At 37.4% G+C, this 18371-nt stretch overlaps 1 protein-coding gene across 4 annotated transcripts; it reads left to right on the plus strand.

Moving 5' to 3' along the window:
- The first annotated feature begins 5373 nt into the window (after positions 1-5373).
- On the plus strand, positions 5374-14551 carry LOC142612655 (E3 ubiquitin ligase PQT3-like). Of its 4 annotated transcripts, none has more exons than XM_075784777.1 (16): positions 5374-6044; positions 6232-6409; positions 6970-7066; positions 7333-7414; positions 7515-7681; positions 7772-7851; positions 7948-8013; positions 8145-8301; positions 8395-8543; positions 8794-8958; positions 9048-9353; positions 9653-9694; positions 9868-10114; positions 10279-10398; positions 11232-11307; positions 13494-14551. In XM_075784777.1, exons 2-16 carry the CDS (start codon positions 6244-6246, stop codon positions 14163-14165), a joined length of 2592 nt encoding a protein of 863 aa, XP_075640892.1. In that variant the 5' UTR covers positions 5374-6044; positions 6232-6243; the 3' UTR covers positions 14166-14551. The 4 variants fall into 4 exon arrangements, with proteins under 4 accessions (XP_075640892.1, XP_075640894.1, XP_075640893.1 ...); XM_075784779.1 differs by having other exon boundaries at positions 7957-8013; XM_075784778.1 differs by having other exon boundaries at positions 5385-6409; positions 7957-8013.
- Positions 14552-18371: the final 3820 nt, after the last annotated feature.

Raw genomic sequence — 18371 nt, forward strand, 5'->3', positions numbered from 1 at the left:
CTGATTTGTATTTGCCAAAATCCACTCTTCATATCAAACTTGCTGAAAACAACTGCTTTGCTAAGCCTGTTAACTAAGTCTTTTTTGTTGGGAATTGGGTACCTTACCCATTCTAAGACTTTGTTGAGGGGCTTGTAGTTGATAACTAACCTAGGGACACCTCTCTCTATCTCAGCATTTTTCTGCACATAAAAGGCTGGACAAGACCATGGTGATCTAGATTTCCTGATAATTCCTTTTTGAAGGAGGTCCGCTATCTCAGCTTTACAGGTATTCATAAGTTCCTGGTTCATTTGGATAGGTCGAGCTTTGGTAGGGATATCCTTTTCATTGAAATCTTTGACATATGGGAGGGCTACCTCGTGTTTCTTTCTATGCCAAAAAGCTGTGGGTAGATCAGAGCAGACTTCCTGCCTAAGTTTTTCTTCAAACTTTCTGATCTCTTCTTGGAGGGTTTTACAAGCTAGTTGGTCCTCAACTTTCTTGTATCTGATTTCTTCTTGGAGGTACTTAAGATGTATGGTCTTGGCACTAATTAGGTTTAAGGTTTTGGAGATGATGTCAGCTTGGATGGTGCTAATGTTTCTAGGCACTGGTTCGCTGATAAATTTAAACTTAATGGTTTGGCCAAAAGGTTGGGTAGTGATACCTTTACTATCTACTGTGAAAGGGTAAAGGATGCAAAGGAAGGGATTTCCTAAGATGACCTTGTCAGCCATGTTTTTGACAAGAACAAATGTGGTTTTAAAACACATGTTATCTTGGCAAACATGGGCTTTAGGCAGTTTGAATTCAATCTGCATTTTTCCGCCACTTGCGGATGTTAACCGTTCCCTGGATTTTTTAAAGTATTTCGAGGGAATGATTCCTTCTTGGATGCAGTTGAGATCAGCACCTGAATCAATTAAGGCTATGACCTCGAATTCAAAATCTTTGCTAACGACAATCCTGACTTTGGAATGCCATTTATGGAAGTTAATCCTAGTGATAGCATCTAAGAATAATTTGTTGCTGGGTCCAAAGATGAGATCAACTGTAGGGTTAACTATGTGACCAACTTCATCATCAGAAGGACTTTCCTTATTGCTTTGATGAGAAGTGCTTTCTAAGGGTTGAGTTTCATGGAGGGCTTTAAGATTCTGCTTTAAGGCCCTAATTTCACACCTGGTTTCCTTGGTCTCTTTTTGAAGGTCGTTGATCATAACTTCCTTCTTGGACAGGATAAGCCTATTTTGGGATTGATCCAAATCTACCTTGGGTTGATGGTTACTAGGTTCAGGTTCACTTATTTCCTGTACCAAAGGCTGTTGGGTTGGGCTAGGCTTCTGAGGCTTGTCAATGGGGTCACCTATTTTTATGTGAGAGGATTTGGTGCTACAATCTTTCTTGAGATGGTCACGCTTGCCGCAACCATAACATTTTCCAGGCTTAGGAGGGACATGCTTCTTAGATCTTTTGTAAGATTTGGTAACAGGCCGATGGGTTTTGCTAGCATGTCTGTTCATTCTTAGGCGTTTCCATTTGGCTTCTAGGGGTCCATTATCCGTGTCAGAGGAGGAACTGCTAGAGGTTGTATGGATTTTTAACACCTTAAGTTGACTTGTACATTTTGGTAAAGGAACGGCTGGTTTCTTTGCTAGCTCTTCAAGTTTTTGGGCAACTATTTCTAAGGCGATTTGTCCTTAGGGTAACTAAAGTTGGTTGCAGGAGACTTGACTAGGTCGCTCAAGATTTGGATTGCTAACCATATCCTTAAGCTGGGTTGGGTTCTTTTATGGTCCGGGTTTTGGTGAGGACACAAAGCTGCTTGCTTGGCCAAAATACCTTTCGAAGTATATGAAAAGGGGACATTACGGGATATTTCCCTCATGAATGCCGTCCAAGAATCAAATACTTTTTCTTTTTGATCTCTGGTATAATTGGCTTTGTAAGCTTCTCTTTTAGTCCTGTTTTCCTCAGAACTAAACTCTTTTCCTAATTCTTCTAGGTCAGGAACAAACTCTCTGTTTAACACTAAGATATTCGAGATTCCTCTTGTCCGGAGAGGCTGTTCCATGTTCAGTTCCAGATGGGGATGGGGGGGATTGCTCACGATCGTCTTCCTCATTGACAATCGAATCCTGTTTGGCTGTGTAGCAAGGTGTGGTGAGTTGAGAATTGGTTCTAACTCCCTGAAGCTGAACACCTAAGTCTCTTCTAGACCTTGGGAATGGTGATCCTAGAGGTCTGGTTGAGCTACACTGGGATGCAGGTCTATTTCTGAGGTAGATAGGTGACTGCCTTCGGGACTGCTGTAGATCGTTTGGAGATCTAAACCGGGATGTGTCCAGAGGTTGTCTACACTCATAATCTAGAGGAGTGCTAAGCCTTGATCTGTCGAAACTTAACCTAACCGTGCCGTCGGCTAGTTGTTGGACAAATTCTAGATCTGGATTAGAGGTGGGTTTTGATCTCGTAGAGCATGATTTTCATTTTCTAACATCCAATTGGCTGGGAAAGTAATTTCAGACCATTTGAGGGTTCTGGGAACCTTAACTTTGGCGCTAGGATCAGTGGTCTGGATGAGGGTTGTCTCGCCCTTTTGTCTCCTATCAAGTGCTCCAACATTCATGTTCGTTCTCATGCACTTGTAGTAAACTCTATATATCAAGGCAATCTGACTAGTTCCCTGTGTCATAAGGGTTCCATGGGTCTTGATATTGAGTGTGAGGGCTTTGATAACTGTACTGTCATGGAGAACGATGCTAAAATCTGGGAAACAGTTAAAATGAATGGGTCCGTTACTAAGACTGGTTTCTATGGTTCCTAGGAGGCTGTCATCAAACCTTACATGACGAGCATCTCTAAGGGCCATTAGGATGATGACAAAAAGAAAAAAAAAAGATTTTTAAAAGTTTAAATGACAATATTAGAAGTTATCAAAATGTCAAAGACTTTGATTTTAAATTATTGTACAAATATAGAATAAATAAATTAAAATAAACTATTGTAGTGGGATAGGTCTTTGGCCCATTCCAGAGTTGGGCCAAAGATGTTGAGAGGCCCATTATAGAGAATATGCTCAACTAGAGGATGAGTAAGCTATGAAAATGCCCAACTCTCGAACCCATGGCCCCATTCGAAGACTAACATGCGCCCGAGCACCTAAATTGATGTTAGGCACAAGTTACCAAGCAATCTCCCAATGTTAGAAGGATGGGTCCCACCGCTGATGACCGATTTGACAAGCAAGAACAATGTCACAGACCCAGAGAGCCATTTGAACCCTTGATTTGGTAGGTCCCACACATTGGTGAGCGATTCTATCATCATGAGGATTCCACCAACGAGAGAGTATAAAAGGGAAATGAGATCAAGGTGAGAGGGGTCGGAAAAATTTTGGAGTGTGAAACATGAGAAAAAGGAGAGATTAAAACGCTAGGGAACCAAGGCCCAGCTCGGGACCTAGAAGGGTGAGCTTGGCAAGAGGATAATATCCTTGGCTCAACCTCCAGTGAACCAGCAAGGATTAGCTTAAAGGTCCGATCCATTGTAACAACCAACTATTTTTGGGATCTTCCATTGTGAGCCAAGAACATCATTATATAACAAATAAAATGAAGATCCAAGTCTAATTCACCAGTTTTTCTTTGGGCCCGCCACCATAATTATAGATAAGACATTTAAAATTCTATGCACAAATTTGTTTATTTTATTAGCATAGTATCCTACATAATAAAATTCTAATATTTTTTATACATTAATATGAAAAATCGATAAATTTTAATTTATATTATTTTTCTCTCAGTGTTTTTTAATTTATATTTTAGCGATTGTAAATATTATTTTGAGATATTATTATTTTGTATTGCAAGTGTTAACAATTTATATTGCAATATCTCTACATCTAGTAGAATTTACTAAAAAAAAAAAAGAATCTTAGAGCCGTGTTATTTTTATAAAAAAAAAAAATTTGTAAGTGGATAATCTGTACCAGGTCCAATCATTAGGCAGACTCAAGCTCAAAGAACCTTATACAATGAAATTTGTAGAGTGTGGGTTTGAAATCTAGGTTGTGGATATTGGACAGAAAGTAAACAGACTGGATTGCCATTAACCACATATCCAATAGACAAAAATAGCAAAGGAACCATCCTCGGACGAAAGCCGAGGACCACTTGTATTGCTTTTCTTTCTTTAAGAAAGATGTTGTAATTATCATTTTTCTGTCTCCCCCCTCTAGTGCCTCACTTGACCTTTTATACCCATCTTCTTCTTCATTTCTTCTTCTACGTGTGACACAAATCTTCCCCTTAGATACTTGTCCCATTTGACACCTTCTTGAAGTCTTCAAACACCAGCTAGAAGGCTGAACATTACTGTTCAGAGGTCATTTCTTCATTAATGCGGGCAGGGAGGTAGGTGTATGGTCTTTAATGTGGTGGTAGCAGCCTTTTCCCCTTTGATATTTATTATACGCTCTTACTTCCAATAACCGCGTGGATCATGCCTTTACCCAACAGATCTTTTGGAGTTTTCCCTCCAAACACCTTAGCATGTCCCATGATCTTTACTTGACCCATCCAAAGAGATACTCCTTCTCGGAAAGCTCCTCCAACCCTTATAGCATAAACTGATTTGCGGGCCTCAAAGGCTATGCTTGAATAGGCTTTCTCCACCAAATCAGGCTCAAGGTCTAAATACATATTTTAATCATTTTACCCCTACAATATTGACAAATTTTGAACAACTGCTAACATACATTGTTATGATTAGTTTATAATAAAATGGTATCAATGACAAATTGATTTGGAATTGATACTCCAATAATTATTTATCACATTAGTAATTTGTAAAAAAAAAAAAAAAATTGTCTCAAACTAAAGATTTTTTTTTAGGGAATTAAACTAAAAGATTAGATGGCAAAATTTGCAAAATAATTATTAATGTTCAAAATATTTGAGAACCTAGCAACTTATTTTATTTTTTGAAAATAGTTTTAACTTATAACGTCCACTATTGATGAGATTAAGACGCCAATCAGTTTTTGATGTAGACAAAAATTGAATCTCAAATTTCTTATTCAACTATCATAGATTTTACCAATTAAGTTAACGAGAAGCCCCCTTATTTATATATATATATATATATATATATATATAAAACACGATTTTAATGTTTCTAAAAACATGATTTGTTTATTTATTTTAATTGGACTATTCCGACTCCGAGCAGTAGTCGAATTGCGAAACATAGCGTAAGTTGACAGCGCAACTGATTCAGACGCGCTTGTAAAAAGCGTGTGGACGCAGTATCGCAGCCACTCGCGAGCAAGGAAAGAAAGGCTAAAAACTCCAATCCGATCGATCTCTCTATATATATACTTCCAAACTCTTTCCTACATTGGTAACTGATGATTAAAACTCACACAGGAAAAAAAAAAAAAAAAAAAAAATCTACCAAACCCTCCTGTATTTCTCTCTAGTTCTCCTTTTGCTCTCCTCCTCTCCCCTCCCCTCCATGTTTCTCAAACCCTAACCCTAGCTCCACATCGTGATCTTCAATCATCGGCTTCTATATACTCGATCTAGGGCTTGCGATTCATCGAAGAATTCTCATATAGGTATCTTCTCTCGCAAGCCCTCGATTTTTTTTGCGGCGATTCTCTGAAAGGTTTCGATTTCGGACGATTTCTTCGAGTTCGCGATTTTGAAGACGCGTACGGCCAATCGGAGATCTCGCTCCTCAAATCGGGTCTCGTTTCATTCTGATGCATCCCTCATCGGACTGAATGTGGAAGATTTAGGGTTTGTGAGGTTTTCTCACTATTCGAAGAACCGGTTTTGCTTCGCCTTGAAGATAAAGAGGGATTCTTCGATTTTTGCGGAGATCTGTGTAATTCCACGGCAACTGTGGCAATCGGAAGAGAAGAATAATCACTGCGATCTGATTTTTCTCGTTCAGACGCTATCTGATTTTACACTTTTTGTTTGAAGATTTTGATCGCGAAGAGATCTCTGTCATCAGCGGCGCACGAAGAAGAATTAAAGAGCTCTCCTTCTGTGGTTCGATATGTTCATCTTATTTGAGTCATAGAAAAAAAAAACAAAAACAAAAAAAAGCTTGGATTTTGTACTGTTTGATTTTGTTGAAGTTAAATATCAGGCCCTTTTATTTTTAAGGCCTTTGATTATTGCTCTTTAGGGCTTTATTACTTGTTCTTATTCTTGGTATTATTGTTATATTTTTTAGAAGAAAAATAGCATGGCGGTGTATTATAAATTTAAGAGTGCAAAAGATTATGATTCAATTCCCATGGATGGTCCTTTCCTCTCAGTTGGTACTTTGAAAGAAAAAATATTTGAATCCAAGCATTTGGGCAGGGGCACTGATTTCGACCTTGTGGTCACAAATGCCCAAACCAATGAAGGTTGGTTCTGATTCTTAGATATTATTTAAGTGATTAATTCCTTTTCAATATTCCAACAAAATTTGGGTTTTGGGCGGTGAGATGAGAGAGTTTTTTTTTTTTTTTAAATTAATTTTGGGATCATGGTTTTTATTTGGGGCTTTCTTCTCCACTTGATAATTATAGGTGTCTAATGTTGTGAACGGTTAAATTTCATTTTTTTTAAAGAAAATTTTAGTTACTTACCCAAAGGAAATTATAAAGGGTTGGGGTTGCACTGTTACAATGCCAATTGACATGTGCTTCCTCGTGCTCTGGCATATATAAAAATATAGTTTGTGTATTGGTGAATTTTTGAATGGTCATTGAATTGTAAGGGGATTTGGTTCATGAGCCTTGATAGGTGATGGTTGTGAGATTATTGTTGGAGTTAGATGAATGTTTAGGCATACTTTTAGGAAGAAGAGAGTTGCCAAGTTGGGGGAATTCTATTTTGATAACTTCTGTATGTTTGGTTTCATGGATTAATATCTTTTAGCTGTATTTTACAGTCGGTCTGTTTCTCTGTTTTGCAATTTCAGAGTATCTTGATGAAGCAATGTTGATACCTAAAAATACCTCAGTTTTAATTCGTCGTGTTCCTGGACGGCCTCGTATGACAATTGTTACTGAACAAGAGTACTATCTCAAACCTTTAATATCTTTGACTGCATAGTTGCATTTGATTGAGTTTAGTAATTTTATGGAATAGCCAATTATAAAATTTGAGCTAGCAGCATTACTTAGCTCACAAGCATGATATGGGCTGTTATTGTCATATTCCTACCAAGGCCGTATCATGGTGGTGATATGTGCAGTAACAGATTTCTTCCTTCATTATGTCCTTTTTAAAGTGAAGCAACCTCTGAAAGTGTGGTTGAGTTGGACTGCGTTTTGTTTTGCAGACCGAAGGTGGAAAGTAAGATGGATGACCCTGAACCAGAAAAGAGTAGCTTTCCAGTTTCTAATGCTTCTACCATGAAATATGTATGCTTACCCTTGGGTTTAATCACATATCAATTGAACTTTGACTTTTGTCCTAGATGTAATGCATCCAAGTAATAATGTGTTTAATTTGACTTTACAGCCTGAAGACTCGGAATGGGATGAGTTTGGAAATGATTTGTATGCAATTCCTGAAGTTCTCCCTGTTCAGTCAAACAATCCAGTTCCGGAAGCTCTCCCAACTAACAAGGCTGATGAGGACAGCAAGATTAAAGCTCTAATTGATACTCCTGCCTTGGACTGGCAACGGTGAGATGCTTTCTTCTTTTTGTTGTGTTATATGATGTCAAATCACTAATGTGGGAAACATATATTCATAATTTGTATTGGATGGTGCAGTCAAGGTCCTGATGGCTTTGTCCATGGTAGAGGTTTTGGAAGGGGGGGTATGGGAGGTAGAATGGGTGGGCGTGGATTTGGTGAGTTTGTATACCGCATTTAGTTTTATATTTCACATCAACCATTACTAATATATATTTCTGTGATAAGCTGAAATTTGTTAATCTCTTTTTGAGGTCGAGCAGGATTTGAGCGCAAAACTCCTCCTCAGGGCTATGTATGTCACAGGTGCAAGGTGCCTGGTATGTTCATGGTTTTATGCCTTTTTCCTCCTCCCTTTTGGTCTTCCACCTTTTTTTATTTATAAAATTACTTGCTGAGAGGTCTATCTCTGTGGCAAAAAAAGGCTCACTATGAAGTTTTTTGTGTTTAGGGCACTTCATTCAGCACTGCCCTACAAATGGTGATCCAAATTTTGACATCAAAAAGGTGAAACCACCAACTGGTATACCGAAGTCCATGCTGATGGCAACCCCAGATGGCTCATACGCATTGCCAAGTGGTGCTGTAGCTGTCTTGAGACCAAATGAGTAAGCTGATATGATTCAAAGTTTTTTACAGTGGCTATCCATACTGTTAATTGTAGGCTTGAAAATTAATCATAACATTTAAATTGAAAACAGGGCTGCTTTTGAGAGAGAAATTGAAGGGTTACCATCCACACGTTCTGTTGGTGAGCTACCACCAGAGCTCCACTGCCCATTGTGCAAGGACGTAATGAAAGATGCTGTGCTGACAAGCAAGTGCTGTTTTCAGAGCTTCTGTGATAGATGTATGTTTTAAACCTTTAAATGCACTTATGATATTATTATCCTCTCCTTTTACTTATCAAAAAAAAAAACCTTTAAATGCAGTTATTTTTTGCCAGCATTAGAACGTAATTAGAATCTTTACTTCAGTACTATGGTTTCATCTGCTTGTCTTTATCCATCAGTGATTTTAGCACTCTTTCGACCACTTTACTGCTCCTTGTTCTTAAACTGCCATATCTTTGAAATTTATGTTTGTATAATTTTACTCAGGTATCAGGGATCACATAATCTCAAAGTCAATGTGTATATGTGGGGCAACAAATATACTTGCAGATGATCTTCTGCCAAATAAGACACTTAGGGATACAATCAATCGTATATTGGAGGCTGGTAACAGCAGTGCTGAAAATGCTGGAAGTACTTTTCAAGTTCAAGGTATGTGTTTTAGTTAATAACCTTTATATTAATCATAATTGTGTGATATAATACATTTTATTAATGACTTTTTGACTTTTAACATTCAGATATGGAGTCTGCTCGTTGTCCACAGCCCAAAATTCCATCTCCAACTTTATCTGCTGCATCAAAGGGTGAACAAAAGCGATCAACCATTAATGAAGAGACCCCAAAGATACAGGAGACTGCAGATGAGGGAAAGGCTGCTGCTATTCTCCCACAACAGACAGTAGAGCGAGCAAGGACTGCAAAAGCAGCTGATATCTCTGAAGCAACACATGAGTCGATGAGTGTGAAAGAACCAGCAGCATCACAGGGGAGTGCTCCCTTGGCTGAGGAAGAAGTGCAGCAGAGGGTGACTGTCAGTGATGCTGGTAATATATTTTTTAATGGTATTTTTGTCAGCCTAATCCACTTCTTTTTTGTCCACTTCCAATGCATATTGAGTCCTCTGCTGCAGAGTCTTAGATACTTTAGCCCATGGATTTCCCGTATGTATTTTTTTGTATTTAATGTATCATTAGGAGCTGTTAATTTTTGACACAAGACACTGAAACGTTATAAGCATTATTAAAAGAAGTACCGTAGAAACTATTAACATGTCCTATTTTTATTTGTTGGTTGTCTTAATGAGGTTTCTGGATGATCTATCTCACACTTTTTAATTTTTCAGGAAAGAAAAAAAAAAAGAAGAAAGTCCGTGTGCCTACAAATGGTATTTTTGTGCTCTTCTTTGGCTTTTATCTTAATGCTTAGATGAAAATTCTTTTGAGAATTGGGTTTATCTTAATGAATTTTTATATAAATATCCTTAATATTAAAAATTGTAATAGGACTGTTGCCACCCCTTAATGGTATTAGGCTTATTTATTCATGTTTGCCTTGTAGATATGCAGTGGAAACCCTCTCAAGACTTTGCAGCTGAGAATTATATGATGCCTTTTGCTCCTTCTGCCTTTAATCCATATTGGAACGGCATGCAGCCTGGTATGGATGGGTATATGGCACATTATCCTGGTGCCATGCCTTATTCAGGTTATGGACTAGGCCCCTTTGACATGCCTTTTGGGGGAATTCCTCCTCAGGACCCATTTGCTGCACAGGGCTATATGTTCCCTCCTGTTCCACCTCAAAGGTATTTATGAGTTGTGTCCTTCTGTAAATCTAGTTCTCTCTCTCTCTCTATATGTGGTGGGTGATTTAGTGTCTAATAGTAAGGAGGTCATTTGACTTTTGTTGTGCAATGCCTGTTTGTCTGCCCAGTAAGCTTAATGTTATAAATTTTTTGGACATATGTAGGGATCTTGCAGATTTCAGTATGGGAATGAATGTTCCGCCTCCGATCATGAGCAGAGAGGAATTTGAGGCACGAAAAGCGGATTTGAAGAGGAAACGTGAAAATGAGAGACGAGGTGAAAGGTAAACAGAAAATTTTATACTCCTTTCGATATACGGTGCATCTGTATCTTTTATAACATGATATGGTTACAATCTTGTTTGATCTTATGGCTGTGTTTTGTTTTGAAATTTTAATGGTGATTGGATTGCAATTCATGTTGCATGTTGCACATAATTTACATGTGTGTGCTGGTTAGTATAGTAACTTTTCTTTTTTCCTTCTTCTTCTTCTTCTCTCTCTCTCTCTTTTTTTTTTTTTTTTTTCTGAAAGCTTAGTATGGTACCTACTACCTAGTACAATGTGATTCATGTTGTATATTGCTCACAACATGTGTAATATATAACATGTTATGTGTGTAAATTAAATTTATTAATAAAATTAAACTGTGTATATGTGTGTGTGCGTGCCCATGCATGGGTTTTTTTTTAAAATTTATTTGAAAATTATTTTGGCTGGTAATGGAGAAGTCAATTGAGTGGTCTAGAACATTTTGTTTAATTTTTTTCATGAATTCTCTTTTTATTGTTAGTAAGAAACCATGTCAAGAGCTTTGTAGCTCAACTGACAATTCGTAGTGTTTTTAATGGAGACGTATAGGTTTCAAAATATTTCTCAAGTGTTGGGATACAGTGGATGTTTATAAGTTATGCTTTATAGTGGACTTCCTCAATAATTCTAGTTGGTTATCTTTTTAAATCATTTGGTACAACTGTTTAATCATTCAATTCCCTCGCATTCCTCATTATGTTCTTTTGTTGTTTGCACTACATGGTAATTCTTGCTTTTAAAATTTTTTTTTATACTACAATACTAGAGTTATTATTTGTCTAATGATTTTCTCTATCTTGAGCAGGGAGTTTTCCAAAGATCGGGATTTTGGTAGGGAAGTGAGCTGCGGTGGTGATGTTCAATCAATGAAATTGAAATCTGTATGTCTTTTCTATTTTCCTATTTTGAGTATTTTCTGTTGGTGCTTATTATTTTTGTACTGCAGCCAGTACTTTCCCCGGTCACCGGCAACATTTTGGCAAGAAATCACCAATTAGGCAATTTTTACCTTTTTTCTTTTTTCACAAGGAAAGGAAGAGAGATTGTTTTGTTCTGCAGTTAGTTATAGTTTTTTTTTTCAAATATATATTTTCTTGTGATGCTCCATCTAATTTTGGGAGATATCATGGGAAAAGCGGGCAAGAACATTTTCAAGTTTTTGTCTTTCTCTCTGTCTGGCAATTAAATGCGTCTAAAGTGGATATAGAGGAAAAATGGTAGAAAGTCAAAGCTTTGTAGACTTGCATGACTGTACATGTGTTCGGTCCAGTAGCATTCATGAGGGAATTCATTTGAACTTATCCTGCCAGGAATCAGAATTTAGTCACCTCCTCTCCCACCATATAATCTTTTGCAGTGGTTTAGTTTTTCTTTTTTCTTTCGCTATTATATTGAAGTACTTTTTTTTTGGGCTGAATAAATCAATACTTAAAAATCATTCTGGGGACATTGACAATACTGTTAAGTTCCTTTGGCCCTTAAGCATTGGTAATTGCACAGAACCAAGTCTTTCTGATTCTGTATCTTGCTTAAGATCATGCTTGAGTTGTGCATTGGTTTTGAGGTTTGTTCTACCTGTATGTGCACCCAAATTAATAGTAATAATATTAGTAATAAGACATAAATTTGTTTATATTAAATAATGTTTATCATGAGGATTTTTTAATGCAATAATAGGCTTTGAAATTTGACTTTTTGGATGAATGGTACCAGTTCAAGCTGGGTAAAGTAAAAATGATTTTCGTTCTTCCAATGGTATTTGCATTTTCTCTGAAGATGAGATTTTGATAATTATAATAATTGATGGTGGTAATGGCTTCTGAACTCATATTGTTCCATTTTTATATTTTGTTGTTTGACTGAGTTCGGTGTGGAAGAGTAGGATGGATGATATGCCTTGGTTCTGAGGCAGGGTGGCACTATTCCCCTGCCTTAACTAACTTTTCATTTTCGTTTTAAGGTTTTTAAAAAAAAAAAAAAAAATCAGAAAGCGTTGAAATTTTTTCCTCCAGGAACTGGAAATTAGCTCATAAGATAATGAAATGAAATTAATGAGGGAAAATTGTATTTCAAACACTTTATTAAATTATATAGTTTCAAAAGTAATTAATTGACTAATGAGGTTTCATACAGTAGCAAAAACTTTGTGTAATGATGAGGGATTTAATTTGATATCTAATTCATTTCATGTTACCTAAACTGTAGGGTTTAAAATATAATTTTTTCAATTATTTATGTGTTCATAGATTATTTTAATCGAGTGGATGGTATTTGAGGAATTTTTTTTTTGTCATTTAAGATTTAATTTTCTCGTGAGATAGAAAAAATTGCTAATGTTTACAAAATTGGTAAGTTGTGATTAATGTAATATTAATATTATGTGTTTTTTTAAAAAAAAATTATTATGAGTGCTCTAACAGCATAGATTGAAGAGCATAGACTGAGGAATGCGCTGGTGTGCTTTTTTTTAATGCTTGTGCGCAATTTGATTTTTTTTTTTTAATGTATAAAAATATTGTTTAATAAAATATTAAACCTACCTTAACTCGTGTTAATAAAATTCTTACTTTTATATGGGTTTATTTTATAAATCACTTTTATCACTATTTACCTATCAACACTAATCATGACATGTTATATCACGTGAAAAATTATTCTGGTTTTGGATTTATAAAGATTACTAACCTTATTTAAAAAAAAAAAAAAAATTCTGGTATTGGACTCATACAATACATGGAATTTAAGTTAGAACCACCTTACAGGATTTAAGCCCAGAAAAATATATTTGCATTTAAAAGAAGCGTTGTTTATATATTGTTGATGCACCTAAAATTTTACTGAGGTCTGTCTTGAAAAAGGGAAAAAAAAATCCCTTTTATCTATTTCTAATTGTTATTTAACTTTGGCCCATAGAGACACGTGTTGGAGACCTAGGCCTTAAAAAAAAAAAAAATCTAGTAGTTTTTAATTTTTGCCCATTGACACGTCAACAAGAGTCTTTTTAAGAACTAAAGAAACAATGACGGTTGTGTTATTGATGTGTGTGCCGTTTACTTGGTTGGTGCAGAAGCCTATTCCTCCTCACCCTGTATCAAACTCGGAGCACCATCCCCAGCGTCACCGATCCGAGAGATCACCAGACGCTCCACGCTCGGTCAAGAGGAAATCTTCAGAGCACCATCATGACTACGATCGCGACCGTGACTATGATCGTGACCGTGACCGTGATCGCGACTACGACTACCACGACCATGACCAGCGCAACCACCAACGCCACCGTTCTGAGTCTTCCTCCGCCAGACCTCCACAACCACCCTCTTCTGAAACTTCAGCTGCGGCTGCTGCTGCTGCAGCCGCCGCTGCGGAGCGGAAACAAAAGGCTAGTGTCTTCTCCCGCATAAGCTTCCCTGCAGAAGAAGCGAACAAGAAGAGAAAGCTGTCCTCTTCCTCAACAGAAGCCCCCGGTGCCCCTGCGTCCTCCAAGGCATTGGCAAATGGGTATCATCATCATCATCATGATGACTATAAATCCGGGTCTACAAAAGCAGCAGCTTCTGTGACTAGTGGCGGTGGAAGGAAGAGTAGTAGTGCTGTAGATTATGAGTCCAGTGACGATGATAGGCATTTCAAGAGGAAGCCTTCGAGGTATGAGCCGTCCCCACCTCCACCGGTTGAGTGGGAGGAGGACGTTAGGCCTTCCAGAGGTTCAAGAGAACGGGAACGGAGCAAACATAGATGAGATGAGATGAGATGGATTATGGTTGGAGCAGCTGGCTAAAGTTGAAATGGGGAACAGATATATGAGAGAGAGGCATAGCTAGCCAAGCCAGTCCACGTCATTGGTGCTTGAGCTGAGCTTCTTCTACTCTGGCTGGCTGTTGGGGGCCAAAGGCTTTCTGTCTCCGTCTCTCTCCTTTTACCTCTCCTCTATTTGGGTGTTCTCAATGTTACTGTAAATGGGAACATGATGGGGGGATGGGATATATATATGGTAACAGTAACACCCACTTTGTGTTATTGGAAATCCTTCGGGCCTTGTATTTAAGCTTTTAAGCTTGATTTACAATTTATAATAATGACATTTACAATTTTCTTCTAATAATAAATGCTTGCCAATCTTCTTCTTCTTCTTCTTGTGGAAATTTAACCACCTGTCTGCCACCATTTCTGTGTTACGCTCTCTTTCTCAGGCACACAATACGTGCTTTCTTATGCTAATGGTTTGCTTTAAGTTTAGTAGTAGTGATTTAAGTTTTATGATAATAATGTGATTAAGTTCCGAAGTATATAATAGTTGATGTTAACTTTTCAATGCTTAAGTTTAGAAGCAGTGATGAAGTTTTATGATAGTAATGTGATTAAGTTCATAAGTTCATAATGATTGATGTTATCAAATAAGGGTAGTTTTGTTAAGTTAGGAGTAGTGGTGTCATTGCCTTAGGTTTAGGAGTTGATGAGGATGCTCATCTCAACAATCAATTCGATTTGGTAGGATTAGGAAGAGCCAATCGATTATTTATATTTCCCTTAATTTTCTCTCCATCTCTTCCCCCTCTCAGCCTCTCTATCCTTCTAGAAGGTTGGTTGACCACAGGCTCAAATTAATCAATAACATTGAAACCCTCTCCAATCCACACTACTTGATTGCGTTTAGGAACGTATCACTAAACATCACGAAACCTCTAGCCTTGAGCTGTGTTCCCAGGCATTCAACTCCATTGCTTTAAGGCAAGCTCACCACCATTCGCCAGCATCTTCCAACCTTAGCCACTCTATTTAAACACCATAGATGCTCGATGTTAATAACCTATCCAGAAGTCCACCAACTTCTTACCCTTCCTATATATTCACTTGTTAGAAATCCATGTTAAGTTCCCATGTGAGGCGAGGTTGACAATGCTGAAGTGGATGAGTCCAAAGTGATAGTAAACGGAGTTGATTGGTTTGTTTGTGACAGTTTGTCTACTTATCTAAATTTAAACAATAAATTAATGTTTATACTTTATATTCATTAGCTTATCAAGGTTATTTCATCATATAAATATCAAGGTTAAAAAAATAAGTTGGTTAAAATTTTGTAAGGTTTTTTTTTGGCAAAATTTTGTAGAAAAACAATTTTGTTGTCTCAAAGGATAGTAAAGGTCTTTTTAATGGTTTTTAGTGTTGAATCAACCAATGTGACTCTACAAAGGTGCCTGTGAGGCGCCACACCACATTGTCTATAAACAGTTATTATTCCATTTTCAAAACTTTATATAATTTTTTACCATAATAGAAATTCACAAGAATTCTGAAGTTGCGATACAAAGAATTCTTGGTTTAGTTCGATCATAGAAGACAAATTTACTGTAACCCTTTAGCAACTTTGAGTGAGGAAAAGTATTATCTTGAAGAAAGCAATTTTAATGTGCCTCGAAGCCATCAAGTATCTTTTTTATTCACTGAAATTTTATTTGTCGCTTTCATTGTTATCTTGATTGTTTTTTAAACAATTATTTATCATCCAAGTTATTATTTTAGAGGGAGTATCATAGTTAGTGGCTGTAAAGAGTCCTATAACAAATAAATTCAGAGAATGAAATGAGGGTGTAAGAAGTCTATTTGAGTTTAATTTAAGAGTTGGTTTTCCTCGTTAGATCACTTTTTATAGCTTTTAATTTATGGAGACTACCCATGTACTTTTTTTATAGACGAAAAGAAAAAGTTAGTTAAAAATAGTTATGTGTATGATTGTCAAAATTTCGATTTGGATCTTACGATTTTACGATCTCACCTGCTCAAAACGATCCGAATTTTTCAAGGATTTTTACAATCGTTCAGGATTGGTAGGATAATACGATTTTAACGATCCCAAACGACCTTGATTTCTTGTAATCTTCTTTAACTTGACAGAAGGCTTAGTTGGACCTAAATGAAAAATAAAATCTCAATAGACCAAGTTTTTCCATTCTAATGTAGAGAGTGTCAGTTGGACCAAAATAAAAAATATCCCAATAGTGTCACAAATGGATATAGTGTTGTATGGTAATTATATCAATGAATGTATAATTTATGTGATTATTTTTTACAGAAGACTCATTTTTTAAAAAGCCCACTAGTAGGAAGAAGCCCAACAATATGGGCAAGAAGAGAATTAGTAGATTGATAGGAAGGAACCATTAACGGCAGGAATAATGAATCATAGACCCATAAAATAAATAAATGGGTCTTGAGAAAAGCAAATGGGCCCAGAGGAGCCCAAATGAGGAAGTAGTAAACCATGGGCATTATGTAATGAAGAAAAACAAAAATGGGTTGCAGCAGACCTGATGTAATGAAGTAAGAAAGAAATGGGTTGATGGAAAAACCATCAGGTTCAAGGATGAAGGATAAAGTAATTGGGCTAAAGAAATCCAAAAGAGTTAGTAAAGTGCCTATAAAAATACAGAATTAGGAAATGGACCGAGGATGCCTAAGGAAAGTAAATGGGCGAAGAATGCTCAAGGAAAAAGAAATGGGACAAAAGAGCCATAAGCAATGTAGCGGATTGGGAAAAAAACAATGTAACATGAATGACCATATGGAGTCATTGAAAGGAGGCTAGGCAGCAGACCTAAAGAGGCCCAACAAACACGGGTCCAATAATACTGTGGCAAGAATAGCAGAATGGTGTGGCAAGAATGACAACAAGACTATGGGTGAAGCAAGGAATGAGAAACCCAAGCAAGGCCCAACCCTTGGAAAGAAACAGACCAATAAAGAATGAAAGACTAGAAGACGGTTCACGCCATAAGAGGTTAAGGGTAGGCGGCAGAACACATTGACGAGCCCCAGACCGCGGCAAACGCATGAGCAGCAGATAGGTTTTGGACGTACATGGGAAGTGGAGCATATGCAAGACCCAGGCCCTACTAGCCTGTACCTAGCCAATACAAGAGTGGTGGGTCATGGGTCAAAGATAAGAGAGGGTATGGTCTAGCACTGGGGAGAAAGGAAAGCATATTCTGGGGTTCCTGCTCAAGCTCTTTTGGGGGAAATTTCCTGTTGGGATGACATACCACCCAAAAGAGGGAGGATGAGCTGGAACCACTAGGTGCATGCCATGAGGGATAGGAAGGGACAGCACCCACACCGTGGCAGATGAGAAAGCCACGGTGAGCAAACAAACAAAACAACCTTCTTTGTCATGTAATGGGGAGTGACACAGTCAGCATAGGTAAGTGGTGGTGATTGGGACACTGATAAACCAGTGGTGGTCGGTAAGAACATTCAAACTAGACAAAGGTTGTTAAGGGGTAAAATGGTAAAGAAACAGTCGCAGCAGGCAGTATATAAAGAATTTTTGCCGTGCACAGGAGGAAGGGGGCAACTGTAGCAATCACTACAAGAGTGATCACCATCACGCCGCACAAGAAAGCACTAAAGAAAAGAGAGAAAACAAAAGGGAGAATGGAAATAGTAAAACAAGGGAAAGAAACGAAGAGTTAAAAGAAAAAAAGAGCAAGAGAGACTAGAATGGCAGGCATGCACCAATGGGTTTTCTCCTTCTCTCCCTCTTAAATCCTACCCCTTGCTAAGAAATACTTTTGGGCACAAGCCATTCAGGTCCGCTCCCTCAAAGTGTGTAATTTCCACAGCAGGATGCTCCTGTGGGGTTACCCACATTAAGGAAATGGTTCCCTCTTTGGCCACAACCCCGTAACTAAACTAAATGTGGCAAACTAACCATATTCTTTTTTGACTTTACTGATTATTGTTATATTTTCTCCTCTAGCCTTTATTATTACTCTTACAACTTGTTCTTTTCTTTTATTTTAGCGAAATACTGTTTACTTAGTTTGCTTAACAATAACGTATTTCGCTTATCACTGTTTTTGTTGTACCCATTCCGTCACAACCTTCTTCTGTGGCAGTTTCGCCTGCTGTGGGCATGTGACAATAGTTTTAGCAAATAGAGGCATAGTTT

This window comes from Castanea sativa, chromosome 10, assembly GCF_040712315.1.
Source record: "Castanea sativa cultivar Marrone di Chiusa Pesio chromosome 10, ASM4071231v1".
In the NCBI taxonomy this organism is placed as follows: domain Eukaryota; kingdom Viridiplantae; phylum Streptophyta; class Magnoliopsida; order Fagales; family Fagaceae; genus Castanea; species Castanea sativa.

Bases quoted from the DNA above. Each gene is read 5' to 3' on its own strand.
- LOC142612655 (XM_075784777.1), top strand. From the start codon at position 6,244: ATGGCGGTGTATTATAAATTTAAGAGTGCAAAAGATTATGATTCAATT. The intron at 7,415-7,514 runs GTATGCTTACCC...TTGACTTTACAG, and splicing joins ATGCTTCTACCATGAAATAT to CCTGAAGACTCGGAATGGGA. The intron at 8,959-9,047 runs GTATGTGTTTTA...TTTAACATTCAG, and splicing joins AAGTACTTTTCAAGTTCAAG to ATATGGAGTCTGCTCGTTGT.